General features: G+C 33.6%; 1 protein-coding gene across 7 annotated transcripts in view; it reads right to left on the bottom strand.

Moving 5' to 3' along the window:
- The window catches only part of LOC149791819 (transient receptor potential cation channel subfamily M member-like 2), a 104,178-nt gene that overhangs the window by 56,397 nt on the left and 23,116 nt on the right, over nt 1-24,665 (bottom strand). For all 7 annotated transcript variants that reach the window (XM_089970330.1, XM_089970327.1, XM_089970326.1 and 4 more), the window contains exons 7-14: nt 24,470-24,653; nt 24,045-24,151; nt 19,638-19,729; nt 16,603-16,814; nt 9,025-9,125; nt 8,021-8,155; nt 4,063-4,125; nt 1,172-1,316 (exon numbers count right to left, since the gene is read on the bottom strand). In XM_089970330.1, the coding sequence (XP_089826456.1) occupies nt 1,172-1,316; nt 4,063-4,125; nt 8,021-8,155; nt 9,025-9,125; nt 16,603-16,814; nt 19,638-19,729; nt 24,045-24,151; nt 24,470-24,653 (1,039 nt within the window). The remainder of the gene's footprint in view (nt 1-1,171; nt 1,317-4,062; nt 4,126-8,020; nt 8,156-9,024; nt 9,126-16,602; nt 16,815-19,637; nt 19,730-24,044; nt 24,152-24,469; nt 24,654-24,665) is intronic.

A 24,665-nucleotide genomic window follows, 5' to 3' on the forward strand; every position in this document is an offset into this window, starting at 1 on the left:
AACATTTTGAAGCATAAGAATTGCAACAAAAAGCATCTGAACCAAATTTCATTCTGACTTAATCTTTAAGATATTTTCTTATATATGAAGTCAAGAGACTGATCTCTCTCTTTCTCATGAGTGTACAACAATACTCAAATAAGTTCATTGATCTATATATATATATATATATATATATATATATATATATATGTATGTATGTATATATACAGTAGTAGACATCACTATAAACTGCCACTGCAGACAATGTAGTGTTATGACTGAAACTGTATGTGTGTGATTTAGATTTTTAAAATAGCATCAACAATTTTTCAGTTTTATCACCATGATGTCTGCAGTGTGGTAGTTTATAGTGATGTCTAGCACTGGGGTATCATCCCACAGACATTTAGCGTCATGTCCCACCCAGTCATATTATAATGATACCTGGAGGCCAACCAGTCCTTACACTAAACTCTTAATGCTGAGCACCAAGTAAAGGCTGCTCCTAGAACCATTTTTAAAAGTCTTTGGTATGTCTCAGCCGTGGTTCAAACCTGTGACCTACAACATCTGAGGTGGATGCTCTAATCACTTATGCCACCAAAATTGTTAAACCCACAAGAAAAATAAAAAAGACACAAAGCAAACCCCATTCTTTGAAGGGTGAATACCCAATAAAATGTTGAAATTAACTAAATTAAGGGTGTAATTTCTTTAAAAAACATGTCTAAACATACTCATCCTAATGTATGTATGTATGTATCTATATATATATATATATATATATATATATATATATATATATATATATATATATATATATATATATATATATATATATATAACATAGCTGTGACCAACAACAGAACCATACATGAAAATAAAGCACACATGATTCATAAATATCTTCATTCAACTCCTTACCTTTTATGTTATTATGCCCACACAGATATAAAGCTTTTGTACTAAAAAGTTTTAATTTTAGCAAAATTATCACAACTAGGATTTCACAGATGCAACCCTAAAATGGTTAAGACATCACCACGTACTGAAAAAGTGCATTCATCCCTATTTCCACCCCAGTAGACTGAAATGATTAAGAAAATGTGCTGACCAAATTAATATCACTCAGCAGTATAGATTATGTTGAAGTTTGAGCTGCAATAGCCCTTTGACATGCATTTCTCACCCACAGAGCTTTGGGCTCCATCTTGATACTTCTCCACATCAATACTGGCATATCTTTTATCTGAGATGTAATGTGGAACATAGTAGTCCCCAAGTAAATCTTGAATCAGCAGCCCCACTTCCTTCAGACTAATTTCCTTAATGTGCTGTATAAAACAAAATTTTGAATGATGAAATCAGAATTCCATAATGAAAATCATAACTTCCAGTCAACCTCAATATAAAAACAACAAAAAATTATGATTTTCTGAAAAATTTCATCTTTGTTAATTTTCACTTGCAGACTCTGATCATTTATTATAACAATCCACTGGACTGGTATCATGAGGTACAAACTAGCCTAAGTAATTGGAAACATAAAACAATGTTACAATCTACAGAAAATTTGTTCTTTGTGAAGCAAGTAGTTCAAGAGGTATTACTTTTGTTCATTATCTGTGAATATCTAATGTTTCAGAAATTGTTATTTCAGTAACAAAAAATGTATGCGTAGGACACATTTTGGGATGAAAATAAAAGTTTTGTTACAACAAGAAACACTTACTTTGAAGTCAGACAGGCTGGCTTTTCTTTCTTTAGTGACTATAAGCAAGGCCTTGTATTATCTGCCAGTGAAGTAAACATAGCGAAGACTGGATTTCTTCATGCTTGACATAACCATTCAGTCAAGACACTTCAGTATTAGTGACCGATTGGAATGAATCACACATAAGAAGTTTTCTCCACACCATGTTTTACAACAGTCACACTCATCATTCTGACCACACCCTCTTTAGTTACTGTTTGCTTTGTATAAACTTGGCCTCTTTCTCAGCCAAATGAAAACAATTTTTCAAGTTTCACCACTGCACATAAATCATTGACTGCTTCCTATTCTCCCATGATGCAGCTGATTTTGTTTCATAAGATTTAAATCTCAACAACTGGAATCTCAAACAGTACAAAACAAACCATTCAAAGCCATATGATGATTTTACATCCACCCCATCCCCACTTCACATTTTCCATGGACATTAGTTATTACACATCATTGTTTCAATTGTTTGAGATATCTTTATTAAATACTGTATGTGACCAACACTCCATGACATGAAATGAAAATCATTAATGCTTCCATAGTTAGAAAAGTGCACAAGTGTGATTCATTGTTTAGGACAAAATAGCATACTAGGGAAATTGTGATTTAGAGAAGGATAAGCTGTCTATCAAGCAAGGACCAGAAAAACTAAATTTCAAAACTCTCAGTTTACAGAGTTTATATCATTATCATGGGAAACACCAGCAAAGGGGAATATTTTATTCTTTGCAAATGCAAACATTCATTCTGGTTTGTACATCATCCATTGACACAGCAACACCAGCCTGCATTGGGACAAGAGCATAACACAATCCAGTAACCACTAATATTGGCCGCCATGTATAGCCAATTGTGTGCTGAAAAATGGCGTTAAACCCTACAACAACAGCAACACCAGCCAGCATTGGGACAAGAGCATAACACAATCCAGTAACCACTAATACTGGCCACCATGTTAAACCATACAACAACAACAACACCAGCCAGCATTGGGACAAGAGCATAACACAATCCAGTAACCACTAATACTGGCTGCCATGTTAAACCCTACAACAACAACAACACCAGCCAGCATTGGGACAAGAGCATAACACAATCCAGTAACCACTAATATTGGCCGCCATGTATAGCCTATTGTGTGCTGAAAAATGGCGTTAAACCCTACAACAACAGCAACACCAGCCAGCATTGGGACAAGAGCATAACACAATCCAGTAACCACTAATACTGGCCACCATGTTAAACCATACAACAACAACAACACCAGCCAGCATTGGGACAAAAGCATAACACAATCCAGTAACCAACTTGTTTAAGCAATCCTCAGCAGACTCTTCGAAAGAGGTATACACTTTTCTGCCATCATGTTGCATGGCACAATCTGACCTTTGACAGTACCAGCCATACTCTAATTAGTGCAGAGATGAATACAAATGACACTTATATGACCTTTAAAGCCTTAAATGAACAGCAATCTGTCTTCATCTAATTAACTCTATATTCCACTGTCTGATGGAATTCAAAGATACCATCTTGGTGTATTTTTTATTTAACGTATGTGTGCTTGTGATTTGTGAGTTTGGACATGTATAAATATGAGGTGATCATGATTTGATAATGCCAAGCCTACAACTACTTTTTTGTTTCAAAAATGTACTAAATGCTTGAAACAAAACAGATACAATCTTTTATCAAATTTGAAATATCTAATAATTTCTATGGACCATGTTTAAAAAGATATTCTCATTCATATTTTTGGGGAGCCGCGGGTCAAGCACAATAACCTTCTTTAATCTTCAAAACACTCTTTGAGTCTTGAAATCACACCAATACCGTAAGATTGCCAAGTATGTAAATGCATTCATACAAGACAAATACTCCCCTTTACAGCCAATAGGAGGCAGCGGAAGAGCAAACCTTCAAGTTAAACTCTGTTCAATAATGCCAAGATGACATATTTGGAGTAATTTCTCAGTTTACAGAGTTTATATATATATATATATATATATATATATATATATATATATATATATATATATATATATATATATATATATATATATGGGAAAAACCAGCAAAGGGGCAAACTGGATTAAGACAGGAGTCATTTATTTTATGCCAGTAATATAAACATACAAAAAAGATGCAAGATTATTATTTATTTTCGCATGGTTATACCGGAGAGCTTTTATGGTAAAACAAAATACGATGATTTACACATTAGCATTGTGTAATAAGAAAGCACATCAAACCTGGGAACTTAAAACTCCTGCATAGAAAATTTAGAATGAAAGAAAGACACTGACATTACGTACCTTTTCGTTCTTTTTCTGCCACATCTTGTTGAATAAAATCTTTAACAAATTTCTTGAGGAAACCTAGGAAGAAAGACGAATTGAATATGGTCAATCCTGTCCTAACAGTCACCTGAGTTTAGCTGTCACCTGGTCATATAAGGGCCGTTCTAATTTCCCCTGGCAAATTTCCTACATTAATGCCATATAAACAATGATCACCTGTCTTATGTTGTCTGTGGTCATGTGTTTCTTAATGAAGGAATGATTTCACCCTGAATTCTGTGGTAAATGGAGCATATCAGCAGTGACTGCACCAAGTATGCAAATTATTTTATTTAAAAAGGTATATTATGTGAATCAATGTTTAGACCTTTTATATTTCAAGCTTCCTCTCTTGCCAGCCCAATTTTGTGTTGGGGTGTACATAAATGTCCAAATATCAAAACAGAGTGGCAGAGGAACTTGGACTAATTTTGACTGTGCTGTAACTCGAAATTGTCAAGAAGTCAGCTCTGAAAGCAATAAGGTTTTCATCCTTACAGGAGGTACACTGCACTAGTTATATCCCATATGGTTTAGTAATCTGAGTTTCCTCTGACCCCTCCCAACCCATTTTTGATACTTGGACCTTTATATTTTGGTGGAGTGTTAAGGATCAATTGCCTATTGAAAAGTTGGAATTTGCCACATTCATACAGTGGCGGTATTTGATTACAAATGGGTCTAGCAAACTTAAATGATGTTACTTCGATTCATACCTGCATGAAATTGCATGTATTATAATCGTTATGTCTTTTTAATCCGCTGACAGATGACACTAAACTAAAGCATTGATGAATGTACTGCTAGGCACATGACTACACAAATCTTTTAACCTAACTGTCCATGGCATCAGAGATCCAATGAACATGTGATGTCAACAATGAATCCTTTCCAATGTTGTTGTGCAAAAATGTGACAATATTAAATTAAAGTCTCATGCTATTTTTAAACAAACAAAAGGACTCATAATTCTCAACATATTTATTCTAATAACAATGACAAGAAACCATTCTCTGTCGCAGCAACTTGGAGAATGTCAGATTCATCAAGTATAGTGCATGTGTCAATGACCTTTCACTTATATCACATAATTACAGTGTTGACATGTGCTCTCTACCTGATGAATTTGGCTTTGTCGCAGTGAATTCCAACTTTCTGATAGGCAATTACCTCTGACCCTACAGCCAAATATAAGTGTCCAGTTATCAAAAATGGGATGAGAAGGGTCAGAGGAAACTAGGATTAATTGTTTAGGTGCAATGAACAATAGCCCTAGGAAACTTATTTTCATTTACTAATCATCAAAGGTCACAAAAACAAAAGCTGGCCGTCTTGGTGAGTTTGAGCAACAACTTAATCCAGAAATTGTTTCAAGTGTGAACACTTGAATTCATGCCTAATTATACCAACTAATCTTACAAAAAGTCAGTCAAGTGTTGCACAATTACAGGCAAGCTGTCAATTAGTAATTTTATTTAGGAACCGTTTCTACTGATAATGAGATAAAAGTGCTTGCATGTAAGATATATATATATATATATATATATATATATATATATATATATATGAGTGCACATATACAGTTGTAGTTTTCTAGATATTTGCTAAAAAGCTAAACAAAATACTTGTATCTAGACAGCATACTACTAATGTGAAATGATAATAATGAAAATACTGATAATAATAAATCTATTGCTATTTGGTTCATTTTATATATATTTGTTGTGAAGCTAGTTTGAGTGCTGAACCTGCTTTCAGAGGCCACCTGTCTACATAGGCCATTTTTGCATAATCACATGCATGGCTGCTGTAGACAGGTTTAACTGTACATTAATTTGAAGGATATTATCTACAAAACGGCATAAAATACTAATTTTGTAACATACAGATGTCAGATTAATGCTAAATGTTTTGTCATGGACACAAAGTAATCACTGACAGTGATGGAAAAAGATCAAATCTTTGTTCACGTCACATAAAAACAGCAGAAGTGGAAGTATATCACTTTGGCAAGCTGTATTAAAATTACCTACAGTTATGTTTGTTGCAATTTACTGTAACCTTCCACAAATCTGCATGGAGCCATTCAAATTGGATGATTCTAACTCTACAGGACTTGATATGATAGGTCCTAGACTTCTTAAAGCAGTTGCATCTGCTATTGCTGAGAGAATTACAATTCTCTGTAAACACAGCTTGAGAACAAGTCAATTTCACCAATCTTGGAAAACTGCCAAAGTTACACAACTACATAAAGCTGGATCAAAAGAGAATGTAAATAACTACAGACCAAGATCAATTGTTCTATCCCTTTCCAAATTAGTAGAAAAGCATGTACACTATTCGTTATGAAACTATCTCAACGATCATAATTTAATTCATGAAAATCAATCTGGCTTTTGAAAAGATCATTCGTGTGAAAATGCTCTTGTCTCTATGACTGACATATGGCAGAAAGCCTTTGATGAAGGAAAGTTAGTTGGTGCTGTAACGATTGGTTTTCGAATGGCTTTTGACCTAGTAGATCATGAAATTTGTCTTGAAAAGTAGTTAAAAATCTATCAATGTAGTGAAGATACCATAATGTGGTTCACATACTACTTGAGCAATAGGTCTCAACAGGCAATATTAAATGGACACCTATCTGAACGAAAATGATAAGTTGTGGAAGACTACAAGGTTCTATCTTGGTGCCCTTGTTAATTGTTCTCTTCATAAATGACCTGTGACCCTTAAAAATAGGAGATAGTTTCGATTCAACTTACATGTATGTTGACGACACTCCTTTGATGCTCAAAGTAACCAAGCCAAAGTTGAAAAAAAAACCTTCAAACTGCTCTCAACAAACTTCAATTAGGGTACAAGGAAAATGGTATGATCCTCAATACAAACAAAACAAGTCTTGTTAATAACTACATGGCAGAAAAGAGCAAGATTGCAAACTGATATGCTGTGTGTTCTCTATGATAACACTGATATGAAAACAACATGTTTAGATAGAATTATCACAACATTTGTAGATAATAACTTGCCATGGTCTCATCATAAAAATTATATTTCAAAGAAAATAAACTCTTATCTTTAGCTTCTATAGAATATCAAGGCCTTCATTCCATTACATTGCAGAATCCATTTTTACACAAGTTACTTTTAACTGCATCTAATCTACAGTAATATAATTTGGACAAACACAACTGCTACAACTATGAGAAAAATTTCAGACTCCAGAAAATGGCTTTAAAACAATTCTTGATCAGCAAACAGAAAATGTTCAAACTGCAATGCTTACATTCAAAGTATTACCAATACATGAACAAATATTTTTAAGAAAGGCCAAAAGAATGCATAAGGTGTTTACAGACTCTGCTACCACCTACCTAAGCACCATTTTCCAGGTAAGAGAATCTACTGGTACCCTAAAATCTAAGATCATTAAAAGGGCAAAATTTAAAAGTACCAGATTAAAAAAAGGAACTATAAAAAAATAGCTTTCAAATTTCAGGTGCACTTATTTGGAATAACATTTCATATCATATTAACTCTGACAATGTTTCCACCATGGAAGATGTGGCAACACTCTAACCAGCTTCGATGAGGCAAATGTTTCGTTCACAATAATCAGCTAAATTTTTTATAAAATAATTACATTGTATATATATATTCTCACACCTAAAAGAAATATAACCAAAAAATAACACTAAAACAGTACAGCAGGTAGTTTATGCATTGTGTAAAGCAGGGGTTACAAACTCAAACCATCCTGAGGCTCAAATGAGGGCATTTTTGATGACCCAATGGCCATACTACCTTCTTATCTCTCATGACACCACAGGATTTAAGGCTTGGCAGGCCACATGCTGTCCATGGGCTGCCTGTTTGAGACCCTTGGTGTAGAGCAATTTATAATGAATATACAGTGTGCTAAAAAGCTTACATTGTTGTACAAATGTAGCAGTCTTTTGATTGTCAGGAACTCCTTCAGACAGACACCATTATCAAAAAATAGCTCCACAAAATCCACTCTGTTCAGTTCTATGGCAGACAGCATAATGTCATCTAAGCTGCCAGTCTGAAGAAACAAACAAAATCAAAAATTATACTCTCTGATGATTGACCATGTTTTATGCAAATTACATAGCCAGCAAAAGCTAGCTTAGAAAGATACCTTATAACAGGTTAAGGTTGCCACTATAGATGTTTCAAATTAACTGGCTTTGTTGTTTGTTACAGGCTAATAAATCACGTAGTGACGGATTATCATACATGTTTTCAGAGCAATGCTAGACCTGTAAAGAATGCGTAAAAGGTAGCTGCAGCAACAACAAAGAAACCATAGATACAGATTACTCAATTTGTAAACTTAATAAAATATTTACTGTGATTAGAAGTCTGCAAATTCAATAAATATTGACACACATCTGTTGACTGACATATCAGGAAAGTAATGTAATTAAGTATTGTGCAGATTTTGTTTATAGGATAAAACTGTGAAAAGCTACATGCTCTTAAAAATTGTATTTCACAATACTTAGCCTTTTCAGTAGCTAAATAATGTGAATTAGACAGTTCAATTATGTGTACAAATTTAGTGAATTATCTAACTTTAAGAAACATTATGACAACAATGTAGCAATATAATATGCATATTCATATGTATCAAAACAAACTTTAATGCTGAAAATACACAGAATTTACAAAATTTCAAATAAATGCTAAAATATTATGCATATTGTTATATTTTAGCATAAATATATTGCATCGTCACATAAATGTATGATATAATATTTAGACTGCCAAACAAAGGGTATTATATATATTGTTTTACTAATCTGGAGATGGGTCAAGAGTGAAGGGAACAGAAATGGGAGCTTTGATATTAACGGTAAAATGTTGATTTTACAAAAACCCTCGCAAAACTTCGAAAAGAGAGAGACTAACCGTGCATCTTTTGTCATCAGTAAAAATTTCACTCTTGGCGATATCAATCCTGTTCCAGGCTAAAGCTAGTTTCAGTTGATCCATCACCTGGTTCTTGTTGGCTGAAGGAAATCAAAATTGTCAGGTAAGGCAGACATGCATGAATAGCAATTTATATTTTAAAATCTCAGTCGTTGACCTTGGGTTGTGGAATGGGAGGGGTGAGACAGCAGTAAGACTTGTCATAAAACCTTCACAACTTTCCTTTTCTTTGCATGAAATTTTAATTTTCGTTTAGTGTGTATCTGATCAGGGAGTGTGTTGCATATCTGCAGTTTTATATGCAGACAGATTCTTAAGCAGATAAATTGGTAGGTAGGTATGAGATATATTTTACAATTTCATGGAAATCTCTTCTTTTAAAACAGCTTTTTAACTTCTTATCTTCTGACAAGGTCCTATATGATTTTTTTATCATCTGAATAGTTTATTTCTCATTATTGACCAGGCCCAATATGATACAAGGTTCTGAAGTCCATTTATGATTGACAGGTAACAAGTAGTAAATTTAAAATAAAAAATAATTAGAAGAAAACAGGAATAAATTTGAAGAAAATTACAGATATGGACTTCAATCAGTAGTTTAAATACATGGAAATGTGAAGTCATGGTTAGAAGTGAAATTAAATTTTAAAATCTGATGGGGTGATTCTAATTTTATTTTCTTGGCTTAAAAACAATTTCTGAGGTTTATTAAAAATATCTTACTGAATAGTTTGAAATTATGTCTCAATAAAATCAAAATAAAGATAGAGTGAGAATTAATAATTAATTATATAACAAATAAAAGCAAGTGCTAAGAAATTTACATGCTTTCTCAACTGCTAGGCTAGCCTAATGAAAAACTGCAAAAAAAGCATTTTTGTAGGGTTTGAGGTAGAGCTGTTCATTTTGTTACATTTTTTTTTAAAAAATTATTTAGGTTTCCTTCAGCTTTTTAGGCTTTTTCTGAGGTTTCTAAGGTCAAAATGAAATTTAACTTTATTGAGGTTTTTCAGGTCCACTTCTAACCTATGTGTTTGGTTTCAAGTCATAGTTGTGAAAATGTTTAGGCACCAGTCAATGAGATATGGTAAAATATGGAGTAAATTCGGAGATTTTATTTCACCTTAGTTCTTCCATTTCCATCTACCTAAATAAGTGCAAGAGTCATCAAGTGGATAGCATGTGTCAATGGTATTGTTGCTGTTATCACTTGGCTACCACGTTGGCATACACTGTTTCCTTCATGAATCTGGTTTTCACTAAATTGCTGCAACATCGACAGGTTTCTAGCCATTGTTTTTGAATAAATATGTTGAGAATTATCTGACCTTCCATTTTTCTATAATAATAATAATAATAACAATAATAACTTTATTTAAAGAGGGTAACACAATAAGCTGAGAACTAATCTACCTTGAGGCCATCATACAAAGGAAATTTATTTATTTTAGCTGCATATCTAAAGCCACTGAATATATTGGGTTTGGAAGAAGGAAATAGAGTTGGCATTTCTAATCTCAACTGGAATACTATTCCAGAGCCAAGTTCCAGAGTATTGGAAACTTTTTTTGAATAATTTCTTATTTGGTTTGGGAATTTTATACTGTTTGGTAGACACAGATCGCAGGTAGGGAGTATTACCAGGTAGCCTATACTGGAATTATGATTGTAAATATTCAGGAGCACTATTATTGGATATCCTGTACATTAATTTGGCTTTAACTTACCAACTAAATTTTCCTTGCTTTCTTTCTGGATTGATATTAGTCCAAATGCTCTGTTTTGAAGATTTGTCCGCTTTGCTATATTTTTATAATTTGAATTACCCTATACTGTATTACAGTAGTCTAAATAGGTTGCATGTAACTGTTATAAAATAGTTTTCTGTGCCTTTCAGGAAGAAAATGTCTTAACCTACTGAGAAGCCGTAAACTTGAATTAATGTTTTTACTGATATGTTTGATATGTTCAGTCCATGTTAGGTTATTATCTACCAAAACACCAAGTAGTTTTTCATGACAAAGTATTTGCAAATTTTTATCCTTTCATGTCTGCTGAGACATAGTTCAAGATTTATTCTTTTTGCCATGATGAAATAAGTAATATTTTAGTTTTGTGACCAGTATTTACCACCATGCCTCTGCATGTGCACAGTTGTCCAATTTGTTTATGGCATCCTGTAAAGAAATTTCCAGTTCATGCTTTGTGTTTTGGATGTCTGACACTGTTGTGTCATCCGCATAAAGATCTGGAGATGATATTGAGTCTCTTAGTAAAAGTGGTAGGTCATTAATATATAAAATAAATAGCAATGGACCTAGAATTGAACCTTGTGGTACTCCATATCTAACTGTTCCAGGTTCAGACAGAACATTATTTATATAAACATGTTGTGTTCTCTCATTTAAGTATGAAGTAAACCATCTAACTGTGCTTTCATCACATTTGTAGATTTTCAGTTTCTTCAAAAGAATTTCATGATCCACCATGTCAAAAGCTTTCCTGAAATCTACAAATACAGATCCTATTATTTTACCTTGGTCAAGTGCTTTAAGCCATTTATTAGTTAGAGAAATCAAGGCAGTCTTACATGAATGTTTCTGTCTAAAGCCTGATTCGGATTAGGGTGTAACAACAAGTGGTTGGTTAAATAATTGACATGAATGAGTCATGGACATGTTTTTCAATCAATTTTGACAAGTTTGGTAGTATTGTGATTGGTCGATAGTTATCAGCATCATCCTTAGAGCCAGATTTGTGAATAGGAGTTACTTTTGCAGTTTTCCATATTTTGGAGACAGATGGGGTTGCAATACTTAAATTGATTATGAATGTTATGCTATCTACAATAGCAGAGGCAGAGGCAGAAGATTTAATGAGTAGTGCACCGATCTGATCAAGTCCTGTAGCTTTCTTGCAGGTATCAAGTTCACTGAGACATTTTTTAACAAAGATTTTTAATACTGGTGGGATAGAAAAACATACCTCATCTGGGATTTTGCTGCTTTAGAACTTTTTCAGTTCACTGAAGTTTTTTTCTATCACTGGTTCTTTTAACTTTGTGGTATTTTTGGTGAAAAAATCATTGAAAACATTTGTAATCTCAGTGTCATCAGTGACTATGATGTCATTTACCAGGATTGAGTGAATTTTATTTGTCTGATCTTTACGTGTTCCTCCAATGAGTTCATCAAAGACTTTACAAATGGAGTTTGTCACTCTTTTTGTTTTCAAGCATTGATTGATAACAAGTCTTTTTAGATTTTTTAACCATACTTGTTATTTTATTTCTCCAGACTTCATATTGTGCATGGTTTCACATAGCCTTGAATTGGTCTTGTGTTTTCATAGCATCGAGGCTTCATGTAATCCAAATTTTGGATCAAATTCCATGGAACTTTATATAGGTCATCAAGAAATTGTTCTTCATTAAAATGTTTGAATGATCTGTAAGTGACAGTTTTGTGTATATTTATCTTATTTTTCTTGCATTTAACCTTTCTTGTAAACAAATGTAGGATAGTGGTCACTAAGACCAACATTTGGTACATTAACACAAGCCACATTATCTGGTAGGTTGGTATAAATGTGATCAATAAGAGTGCTTGATATTTCTGTTACCCATGTGGGCTCATTCACCAGCTGGACTAGGCCTAATAATTCAATAAATTCCATCCATTTGTTCCTTATTTGAGTATTGAGAAGGTCCTTATTTATATCTCCGAGTATATATATTTCTTTCTCCTGTGCTAGAACATTTTCCATTTGTTTCAAAAAGTTATCATTCCAAATTGTTTTGGAGGAAGGTGGCCTATAAATGAAAGTGACTTGGACTGATTTTGCATTTTTTTTTAGAAATTTCCATCCAGATAACTCTCAGTTTCATTTCATTCCGAGTCAATTCGCCTTTCTGCATTTACATCTTCCCTAATGTGTATGACAAGACCTTCCCCTGCTGTCTCTCTGTCCCTGTGTAATGGTTTATTGTAGCCTTGACAGTGAAATAGATTATCAGTGGAGTTAGCATTTGGTTTCAGTGAGTCCTAAAACATGCATATTATTTTCTTTGGAAGACAACATTAACTTAATCTGGTTATTTTTTCCACTATACCTTGTACATTTAAGTGACCTATGTCAAAACCTTTTGTATTTAGTTTCATGTCAATTATATGTATGTCATCATGCAAAGAGGTACACTGACTGAGAATGTCTCCATACTGCTTTTATCATTCTGACATCCTATTTAAATGTTCATAACTTCTGTATTTACAATAGTGTCCACTGAATAGTTAGAGACAAGAGTCTCACTAGATACACTTAGATTTGTTGTAAATGAAGCATTGGCATTCTCTTCTTTGCCAGCTTCATAATATGTATGTATAATACATTGATTGACAAAGTCTTTGTGTCCAAATTTATGGCATCTGAAGCACTCAATCTGCCATGATGGCATAACTGTGTCATATGTCCAGTTTCTCCACAGTAGAGACAGTACTCTTCATTATAGTGCCTGAAAATGGGGCATACATGTTAATATTTACCAGTAAGTTGAGATGTTCCTTTCCTACTTAAATTAATTTGTCTCTGTGGTAGAGACTTAGGCTGATGTCCTGGTTCTAAAGAAAGAGTGATGTAATTCCACACCAACATGGTATTTCATTTTCTGTTTTCAAATATTTTGTACAACAACATTTGACAATTTTTTTTCATAGGTTACTTCATATAACCACTGGACCTCTGATGTCATGGACAGGTTGCAATAGCTGTGTAGTCACATGGCCAGCAAAGGAAATGATGAGTAAACGAGGTCAAATTTCAACAACACTTTTGTTCTGTCTCGTCTCTCAGCTGATCAAACGAATGCTGTACTCAAAATTCCCATGAAAATATATTATTGTCCTATCAATTTTTGATGCAGATATAGTTTGAAGGAAAGTATTCTAAGTTTGCTAGCCGCACAATTAAGCAGATACTCTGTATCATGGCAACATTGCATGGTGTCAGCAAATTCCAACTGCTTGATAAGCAATATAAAACTTTCAAAATATCTAAAATGGGGTGGGAAAAATCTGAGGAAACTTGCACTAGGTAGAACAGACATTATTTTCTTCACATTACTCTTTTAAGCTAATTTCATTTCAATATTAACTGCATCATATGCCAAAAATCACCACCAGGCATGAAAATAATTTTTGACCCTAAATTGCATACTTTATAAATTAAGAAGAATACCAGGTATAATATTCCAACTGTAATGCCATCTGACCCTCCCACTATAATAGCTATAACTTACTGCTACTCAAACTGAAGATATATATTTAAACAAAAGACAAAGATCTATGGATTGCTGTGTCATACCTGCCAATCTCACTACACCTCTCCCTCAATAACTTGCACACAATGGCGTCCAAAAACATAGACCACACTATGAGCAAGTGCATGAGTTACTGAGGGACCTCTAAAAAATCCCCTAGACATCGAGAAAAATGCACAGTTGGGTGGGTGGGACACAGGTTGTTTAATTACTTAATCCTCATAAAATCATGTTGAAAATGATTGTTAATAAAACGCTTTTTCTAATGAAGTTGTTCACTATTCTGTATAAATTACATTTATTTTCATAATGTCTAACATCTGAAAGATCGTTAACATTATTCCAGCTGGTTTCAACAACCATCACTTGTATGCTACAACATTTGTGTATTATGTCACTGCTTTTTGCTTTGTTGATTAGTCTGGTTCCCCCAGTAGTATGTAATAGTTTAGTATGAAGTGGGTAGTCTACAAAGTAGGGAACCAGATTAAATGTTGTTGCACCACCAAGCAAGATTACTTTCTTTTCAAAACCTAGCAATATTTATTTTGTGAGACAATCGTCTATGTTGAAACTCAGTTTTTCTATTGTTCAGTTAGTAAAATATTGATACAGTGATTTTTTTGCAATAATAGTGAAACTATTTATCATCCTTGATGATAAGTGCCAATATAGGAATTCTCTGAAACTCGTTTCCCCATAATAGTCTGTATCTGTGAAACAAAGCTCTTTATTTTACAAAGTATTCACGCCGTTATGTTGCCTTGCTTTCTTTGATCACAGTTATTATTAAGCTGGTTAATTTAAGGTAATTTTATTACATTATGTACACAATTACATTTATATCAGTGTTTGATTGATCAAATGAAATGAGATCACCTGACATATGACTGGAACCACTAGATCTTAAGCATGTAGGATTTGCATGACTTTTACCTTTTCTTTTATTCTACTTTGTATTATTCAAAAGACTTAATTAATGTGATAATTGAAAGGAGGCCAACTTTTAATTCAGTGCAACAATACAACAAATACTTTCAGAAGTCAGACATTAAAACACAATCGACATTTAATTAGGTTCTCAGAGAAAGGCTTGCAGACATAGCTGTTACAGTAGTGCGAAACATTTTACTTTACATGCACACTACATTAACAATGTTTAAACTTAAAAGGAACTAAAAAATAGAACTTAAACACAAATTTCAGTTGATACAAATTATTTAATTGGTATTTATTTATTGAAGAAATGCATACACTAGACTTAAGTTACATTTCATTGATCAAAATTCCCTTGAATATCATTACTTACGGTTTATTCAAAATGTCTTTTGGAAAGAAAATTTAACAAATTACATGACTTCTTATTAAAAGTTGATAATTTCATAATGTTGATTAAAATTTACAGGTCCTTTCTACCATTTTTGAGCACAAAACTAGCGATATATCAACGTTTTAGTTACCAATTTTGATTGCAATTTTCTTCAAGTTCAAAAAATAGGGATCAATGATTTGGTATTAAAAAACGGGATCCACACCTGACCACATGTTATAAGCAGGCTCACGAGTTATTAGGGCATGAGTTATCGAGGAAGTGGTATATAATGAACGTTAAGTTAGAAAACTTACTATGGCTAAAGCTTGTTACAGTTCTGAAAGAAATCACTTCAATGACTGAACAAATCACTGTTACTGCATCCTATTGCAGTCTCTACTAAAATTGTTAGAATTTTTTCATACGATTTTTTTATTGACATTTACTAACCTGTGATAAACATACCTAGTATTCCACTGAAAGTAGCTTTAAAACTTAAGCAGAAAAATCTGTTTATTGATGATGAAAAAATGAACAAATCTGATTGATCCAATTCAACTGCACTGAATATTCCCATCATTTCAGCCAAAATGCATCCATTTCCAAAAATGCAATCAAATGAATGCTGACCTCTTTGTATGCTGTGTCCATGTTAAATACAGGTGTTAAATACAGGTAATACAGACCTGGTTAGGAGAAATTATGCCATGTGCACTGGGTTTCATCAAAAATATTGACAATTGCAGAGAATCTATAAAGCAGTTGTCACAACCTAAATCAGGGTCACAATGGGTTCTCAGTATGGTTACAAAGGGTTACCAGAACAATTTTTAGTGTTGAAAAGTGCCATGGTAATGTCTTTGCCACCAGAAAATCTATAGCTATCTGTTAATGTAAACAATTACATTTCAATACCAAGAACACTTACCTTTCAGCAGTGCTTTAAGCATGGCCACATCAATTTCTCGGTCACCAATGTCAGAGTCCCATTCAAATATATGAATCAGTTCAGACTTGGCAAGGCAGTCCTTGATTCGCTGCATATTAATATCAATATCTTGATCTGGACAGAACTTGATTTCCTTCATTTGTTTGTGAATTTCAGTTTCCAGGCTTGGACTCAAATGCTTCTCAGTTTTGCTGAAATAAATTTAACACATGCCTAACAATTACTAATTCCCTGTTACAACTTTTCCAGCTTTCAGAAACAAATGTATAAAACTGATTGAATTGATTATGACCTATTTTATATAAACTGAATTTCATCTACGATGTTTAGACTCAATTGCTTCTCAAAACAGATTTATAATACGCTCAACCATATTTCAATCTTACCCCTCCCCCCACAAAAAAATGTAATACCTCCTTACATAAATCATTGTTGTAAAATAGATGGATCAAGGAAAATGTAATACTTAATACCAAATGGATAATGCGGTAGACAAAAATTCAGTATACAATATAACACCATTGCTATTTCTACTTTGTTATTATATACAGACTGGCTCCTCTTCATATTACATATCTTCCTCAATAACTTGCACACAACAGGGTCCACAAACATAGACTGCACTATAAGTGAGGTGTGAGTTACCAAGGGACCTCCAAAAATTGAAAAAAATTGCTTTGACATCAAGAAAACCGAAGGAGGGGGGCGGCGTTAGGGAACTGGGCTGTTTAATGACTGAATCCTCATTTTACAATCACGTCGATAATAATTTTTAATAATGCGCTTTTTCTAATGAAGTTGTTCATTATTCTTATCCAGCATCTGAAAGATCGTTCCAACTGGTTTGAACAACCATCACGTGTATGCGAAAAATCTGTGTATTATGTCACTGCTTTTTGTTTTCTTCATCAGTCTGGTTCCCTTTGTGGTATTTAATAGTATCTTGTCAAATCAGTAGTCCACAGTTTGGGAACTAGACTGCCTTATGATACACCACCAAACAAGATTCATTTTTTTTCAAAAACACGCAACATTTTTTCGTGACACGTCTACGCCGAAACTCAATTTTTTATTGTTCAATTAGTACAATGTTAACGTCGTGATTTCATTGGAAGTAATGATGAAATTTCTTATCGTCCCTGAGGATATCTCTAAATGCCATTTCAAGAATTCTCTGAAACTCGCTTGCCCACAATGGTCCGTATCTGTGAAATCAAGCTCTTTATTTTACAAAATATTCTTTTCGCTTGGCTGCCTTGTTATCTTTGATCACAGTTATGAAAGAGTTTGTTAATTTAAGGTAGTTTCTGTTACACACACAATAACGTTTATTACAGTGTTCGATTGATCAAATGAAGTGAGTTCACCCGACATACGACCGAGGCCGCTAGATTTCAAGCTAGTCTGATTTTTTTGTCTTTTGACTTTTCTTTTATTCCACCTCCTTTTTTTTATTCAAAAGACATAATTAACATGATAATACAAAGGAGGCCAGCTTTTAATTCAGTGCAACAATACATCAAATACTTCCGCAAGTCAGTTATCAAAACACGGTCGGCACTTACATGTAATTAGGTTATCAGAGAAATGCTCACTGACATGGCTGTTATGGTAGATTGATGCATTTTACATTTAATTACAAGAGGACCCATTGCATTTATGACATTTGCACTTAAAAGGAACTAAAAGATGGAACTAGAACACAAATTTCAATTGATAAAAAAATTATTTAATTTGTATTTATTTATTAAAGTACTGCCTCCACTCGGCATAAGTGACATTTTCATTGATCAAAATTTCCTTACATATCGTTAATTGCGGTGTACTAGGAATGTCGTTTGGAAAGAAAATGTAAAAAGTTGTAAGAGTTATTTTTAAATTTGATATTTCATAGTGTTGATTACAATTTCCAGGTCCTATCTACCATTTTCAACGATAAAACGAGCGATACATCAAAGTTTCCATTACCAATTTTGATCACGATTTTCTTTAAATTCAACAAATAAGGATAATTTTGGGGGGTATTTTCAGGTTTAAAAAATGGAATCCATGCCTGACACTGCATTATAAGTGGGTTCGCGAGTTATCAGGGCGCGAGTTATCGAGGGAGTGGTGTATTAGACTGGTCATTTTATTAGACTGGTCATCACACAATAAATCACGCACTAAAAATTAAAGATACTGCCAATAAACTCAAATAACATTTGTCTGCAAAATAAATTAATTCATAATAAATTAGAAATTTTGTGGGGTGAATATATTCAAGAAGATTTTCATTTAAGGCAAGTAATATCACAAAAGTTTTCAACAAAATGCTGGAAATGCTGAATCGTGGAGTACTGACTTGTCCAGCAATCACTAATACCATTGACGGCCATGTTTTATGACTTATCCTATGATCCAGATCCTCATATCAAATGTGAATCTCTAATGAAGATTCCGAACAGTGTTGTCATTGGTGACATCATTTGTGTAACAAAAATGGCCTAGTATAGCTGCTGGACACTTACAACTTGAATTCCTCGAATACCTTGACTTTAATTTTCTTTTACACACATGTGCATAATATATACTTATTGTTGTTGCTTTAATTAGTCATGTGTGCACTTATTACGTCTGAATGAATTTTGTACAAATGCATTTATTATCTGAGTTTACAGAATATATATATATGGTTTGAATCCTCCCCATACCAGGCTGGGTTTTGCCACTGTATTGTGAAACATTTTACTCCAGCTGACTCATGCTATTACTATCCTGATTTTACTGCATATAATAGAAGCTGTGGTGGCAGAGTGGTTAGAATCTCAGACTCACAACCAGAAGAATGCAGGTTTGAATCCCAACCAGATCAGGCTGGATTGACCAAAGCAGTGTGTCCCTGGGTAAGGCACTTTACTCGATCCAGCTGACTCAGAATGGTATATCCTTTCATATATTGATGTGCAACTGAATACAAACAATTTACAGCATAAAATATTGTAATAATTCATAGTTTGAATTCGTAAACTTACATTCTGATGGCATTCTTATCTTTAGCATCAACTTCAACCGTTTCTGCATGTTTAAAGGCAAATGATAATATATCTGCTGCTCTTCCAGATCCCTGAAATACAAAAAACTTAAAAATGTAGATTGTCTTTTTAGGATTGTTCATCCAATATATTTGATGTTCCTTTTTATAGCTGCCTTGACCTTTAATCCACCATATGTAGTACTCATGTATGAGTCAAGTCAAACGCAAACAATAATGACCCTGATCTGCCATAGCATAATGCACCTCCAGATCAAGGTCTATGCTGATTATTCTATTGATTCTTCTAACAAACTGCATGGACTTAGATCTGTCAGCATATTATGGAACAGTAGATCTGGGTTTGTGCGGTTTGCAATTGGACTCAACTTATAAGCAAGTATTGACAGTAAAATAAATGTGTCCCATGTATGGAAATTTTCATGACTTAATATGCAAAAAACATAAAAGTTTATTATCTTCTTCAACATGTTCAGACTTGTTATACTTTCTCAATATTCACTGCATGAGAAGTATGATCGTCACTTACTACTAACTTTCTGTGAGGAAAGAATTCTTAATCTTGAAAATTACCACATTACTTTGGTGTGGCATTCTATAAACCAGTCATGTTTTTGCATTCAACACACTCTGGATAAAAAAAATCCCCTGGGACTCAAACTACTGTAACAGTAAATTTCAATTTTAATTATGTTCTAGAAAATTACTATACATAAAGCAATGGAAAAGACATTGCAATGTGCTTTATAAGATTCAATATTTCGATATATCTGATTTTGTTATACCGTATTTACCATATGTATTGGGATACAATCAAATAATTAATTTTGTTTCCTATCCCAGAACTTATGGTGAAATTTTTTTCCACATAGGTCATATGTCCCAAGACTTTAAGAAACAAAATAAATTTGTGTTGATTTTGCATGACCCCACCCACTGCATGTTGCAATAAAACAGACAAACAAAACACTTATTTGATAATAAAATGAAAGAAACTTATAACCTTGTATTGTTATCATTTTATCCTCTTTTTTCATCATGAGCAATAAAGAAAAAAATATATCAATGAACTCCATAGATAACACATGACACATCGTTCATTGATGTGAACATAGACAAACAAATTGTGTTTTAGTACTCAAAGTTTTGAATATGTTATCCAACTGAAAACTTGATCCAACAAAATAAGAGCTAAATAATCAAACCGATTGCTTGAAAGCATCTGCCATTCACTCATGACATGGTGTTTAAGGTGCAAAATAATCAAGATTTTATTATATCCAAGTTCAAACAAATCATTATTTGAAAATACTTTCACTGTGAGTGCAAACGACAATCTTTTCACTAGCATGGGTTACAACGAGTATTATTAAAGCAAGTTATTGCTGTGTAAACTATTTACCAGCAGACATCAATGCCCATTTATATCAAATGTGACTACACATGCCAAACAAATAAAAGTCTGGGTGGCAAGTAGTAGTAGAGCTAATATTAAACTCACTGTTTGAACTTGCTGACAATATATCAAAGACAAAAGTTATTTAAGCAGCTGATTTTGGAAGCCAACTTTGGATACTTTTAAGCTGATTTATTTTGAAGGATATAAATACAAAGGTTATATTATTACAAGTAGTTCATCTGCTCAGGTCTGTCTCAATCAATCAAATCATTATCACATGTGTCAATGATCTGATCAATACTGTGCAGTTCCTTAAATTCACATCCAAACATTTCCCTGGCCGTCTTATAAATGACCACTGGGATGATGTCTTCAACAGATTCTCATTCCACCACTCCATCACCACTCCGACTTTCACTGTTTTCTGCTTGATTAACAAATCCACATAATAGTAAATTCTTGGCTATGTGAATCCAGACAATTGCTTCAAGCAGTGATATCTCTTTCAGAAGCTCTGACCTACTCATTTAATGGCTGTGAATCCACGTCTGTGACGATGTGCTGAAACTAACTCGTCCTATACTTGAGATCATGCTCTGATCCACTGGCTGTCACATGAAAGTGTCAAAGGAAATAACTCTTAGATGGAATGAACTGCAGCTTTACATCCACTGTTGATCTTTGGATGGGTGGGGGCATGGTCTAAGATTAGCATAATCTTCCAATTCTTCTGACTAATCCTATGATTATCCACTTCAGCCACTCATCAAACAGAATATCAGTTTCTGTACATTACAGGAGGTTTTTTGGTCTGATCTTGATAAAACATCTTGGGGTTTTTGACTTGTCAATGTTATGTTCTCTCCTATACAGATATAACTGTATGCATTTATCAGTACCCATTAACTAAATACACCTCAGTCAAATCAAGAAAACTACAACTGTGTATATGTACTCATTTACATATATATATATCTTAAACAGGCAAACACTTTTATCTTGTTATCAGAACAATTTAGAGCTCCTAAATAAAATTACTAACAGCTTACCTGTAACTGGGAAACACACAATTGACTTTTGTTAGGGCAATTGGTATAATTTAGCAACAAAACAGGTGTTCACACTCTAAACACTGATGGGATTAAGCAGTTGGTTTTTGTCTTCAAAGTCATACTATCTCATTGATGATTAAATGGTGACTGCTTCTGTGGCCTAAGTGATAGAATGCCAGTTGCTTCAGGCGTTATTTGCTATGTGAGTCAGCAACTGACATCTTTACCACAATAAACTCAGAAAAAAACAACGCTAAACTGATCTTATAATTGAAATTTCAATTATTCGTTATGTTATTTTGTTTGCATCATTTAAAGAACAGAAATCTTAATTGAGCGTAGTAATAAATGTTTGGGGTTTTCTGTTATGTAGCTATTTATAGCACTTGGGATTGTCCTTCTGGATTGTAAGATATTTTTCACAAGTTCTGACAAAGAAAGAATGCTTTTATTCATTACAGATGAGAAATATTGGTTGCTTTAGTCTTTCAGATTAAATTTATTCAATCATTTTTTTTAAAAATTGTTAGAATGTTATTTTCCTTAAATGCTTACTTCCTGTCTGCCTTCACAGGCAGTATTTATCTTATGCTGAACACGTGACTCTATTTATAGAAATGGGTATTATTTTAAAAAGTAGTTCTCCTTACAGTTCATACAGAAATAAACGCAATTAATTTTGACCACATGGCAACATTCTGACCAATGGAAATGTTACTTTTCTTTATAAGCTACTGGCATTGCAATTATAATGTAATAATCAGGAGTTCCCTGCAAAAATCAGGAGACATTATGAAATCGGGAGGTAGGCATGGAGTGACCCAAATAATCGGGAGTTTTATTTTTCCTCCCTGAGTAAGAGTAATACAGGTATGGTGTAAGGTTGCTTACCTCAAAAGCAAACAAGAACTCAGCTTTTACAGTATTAGCATAATTTTTGAAGCATTACATTTGAAACTTCATTATTGTATTTTGGAGATATCATTAAAGTTTAGTGCAGTGGTGCCCATGATTTGAATCCAAAGAATGTACTTAATTCAGCGAAATGTACTTCATTCAGTACATGTTCAAACCTACAATGTAAATGTTATGGTGCCATTATGTAAAATAAGTTCAGTAGCCTAATTACGAGTGTTGAATCAAACTGTATTTTTGTCTGTTGCATTGTCAATAGTGGAAACACGTTTTAATAGTTAGGTATTTACAATTTCAAGGCAAAATAAAAACATAATTATTCCAGCACTGATATGAAATGTCCAATGCAATAATGCACAAGTCAAAAGGGAGAGGTAGTGTTACAGCAACTCGCAATTGCTCGATTCTTGTCATCCTTCGATCAAATTATACACAAATCTAAGTTAGGCAGAAACAATAAGAAAACAGAAAATCAAATTACATTTCAAACAGGTTAATAACATTTCTTTTAATAATCATACATGGCAACCCCCCAGATAATAATATGTCTAATTTTTGCTGTTATAAGTTTGCCTTAATAAATGCATTTAGAACTTACATCATGCATCCTGTGATGTCTCAGAGTTGTGGGTTAGCTTATGCATGGATCATGCACATTTTAGTATTTATACCGATTCAGGTTGGGAGTCAGCTTATATGCGAAAGGTCTTATACGCGAGTATATACGGTAATATTAAGAAAGATTTAAACCAGACATCATAACTTTATTTTTCAGTCTACTAAAATAGGCAAAGCATGCACCTCATCTTTATCCACACACAATTTGCACCCTACTGCAAGTTGACCTAGGTTGACCACTACTTTGATTCAACAGCTGATCAGAGTCTCTATTAGCCTGAAATAAAAAGTAGAACAAACAGCATGTGCCACAGCAGATCGGGATATATGTTATTCACATTTGAATCATCATGGTACAAAGATAAGTAAATACCATAATTTAAGCATGCAGTTTTCTCCATACCTTGACTATTATGGCTGGTGTGTTTTGTTTGAGAGCATTTTGAACTGTCTCCAATGTACCCGGCCCACCTTCTACAACCAATATCACTATAGGCACTAACACGGCATCTGCAAAGAAAAGTAAATGGAAAATAGATTCAGCATTCAAAATAACAGGCTTATATGACACTTATTAATTGTTCATAAAGTAAGGCCAAGCTGAGTATGCATTGCTTTGCATTAATCTTGGACTTCATGGTGTGTATGCGTGATGTTTAAGAACTAAAGTCCATGATATTACAATGTCTTATAAAATTACCAGCTTAATCAGATCTGGATGTTTCCAATCCACAAAAGAACAACACTACCAGAAAACTTTGTATTTATGATATCCAATCATTTCTGAATGTATTCACAGTGAAATATTATCACGCTAAACTGCATTACCCTTTCCTGTGTCAGTTGGCATTTCAGATATTTTCCGCTCCAGCTCAGCTCGGAAAGGGATTTCAGTTGCATACTTGTGCTGGGTCCCATTATCCACCAAGATAAAATGGCTGTGATTTGGGTCCAGGAAACATTCATTCGGATTCAGGTGCTCCTCAATACGGTATCCTGCTGGCCAGGACCCCTGCATGAAATA

The sequence above is a fragment of the Sinohyriopsis cumingii genome, chromosome 9, assembly GCF_028554795.1.
Source record: "Sinohyriopsis cumingii isolate HCF-2022 chromosome 9, ASM2855479v2, whole genome shotgun sequence".
Taxonomy (NCBI): Eukaryota; Metazoa; Mollusca; class Bivalvia; order Unionida; family Unionidae; genus Sinohyriopsis; species Sinohyriopsis cumingii.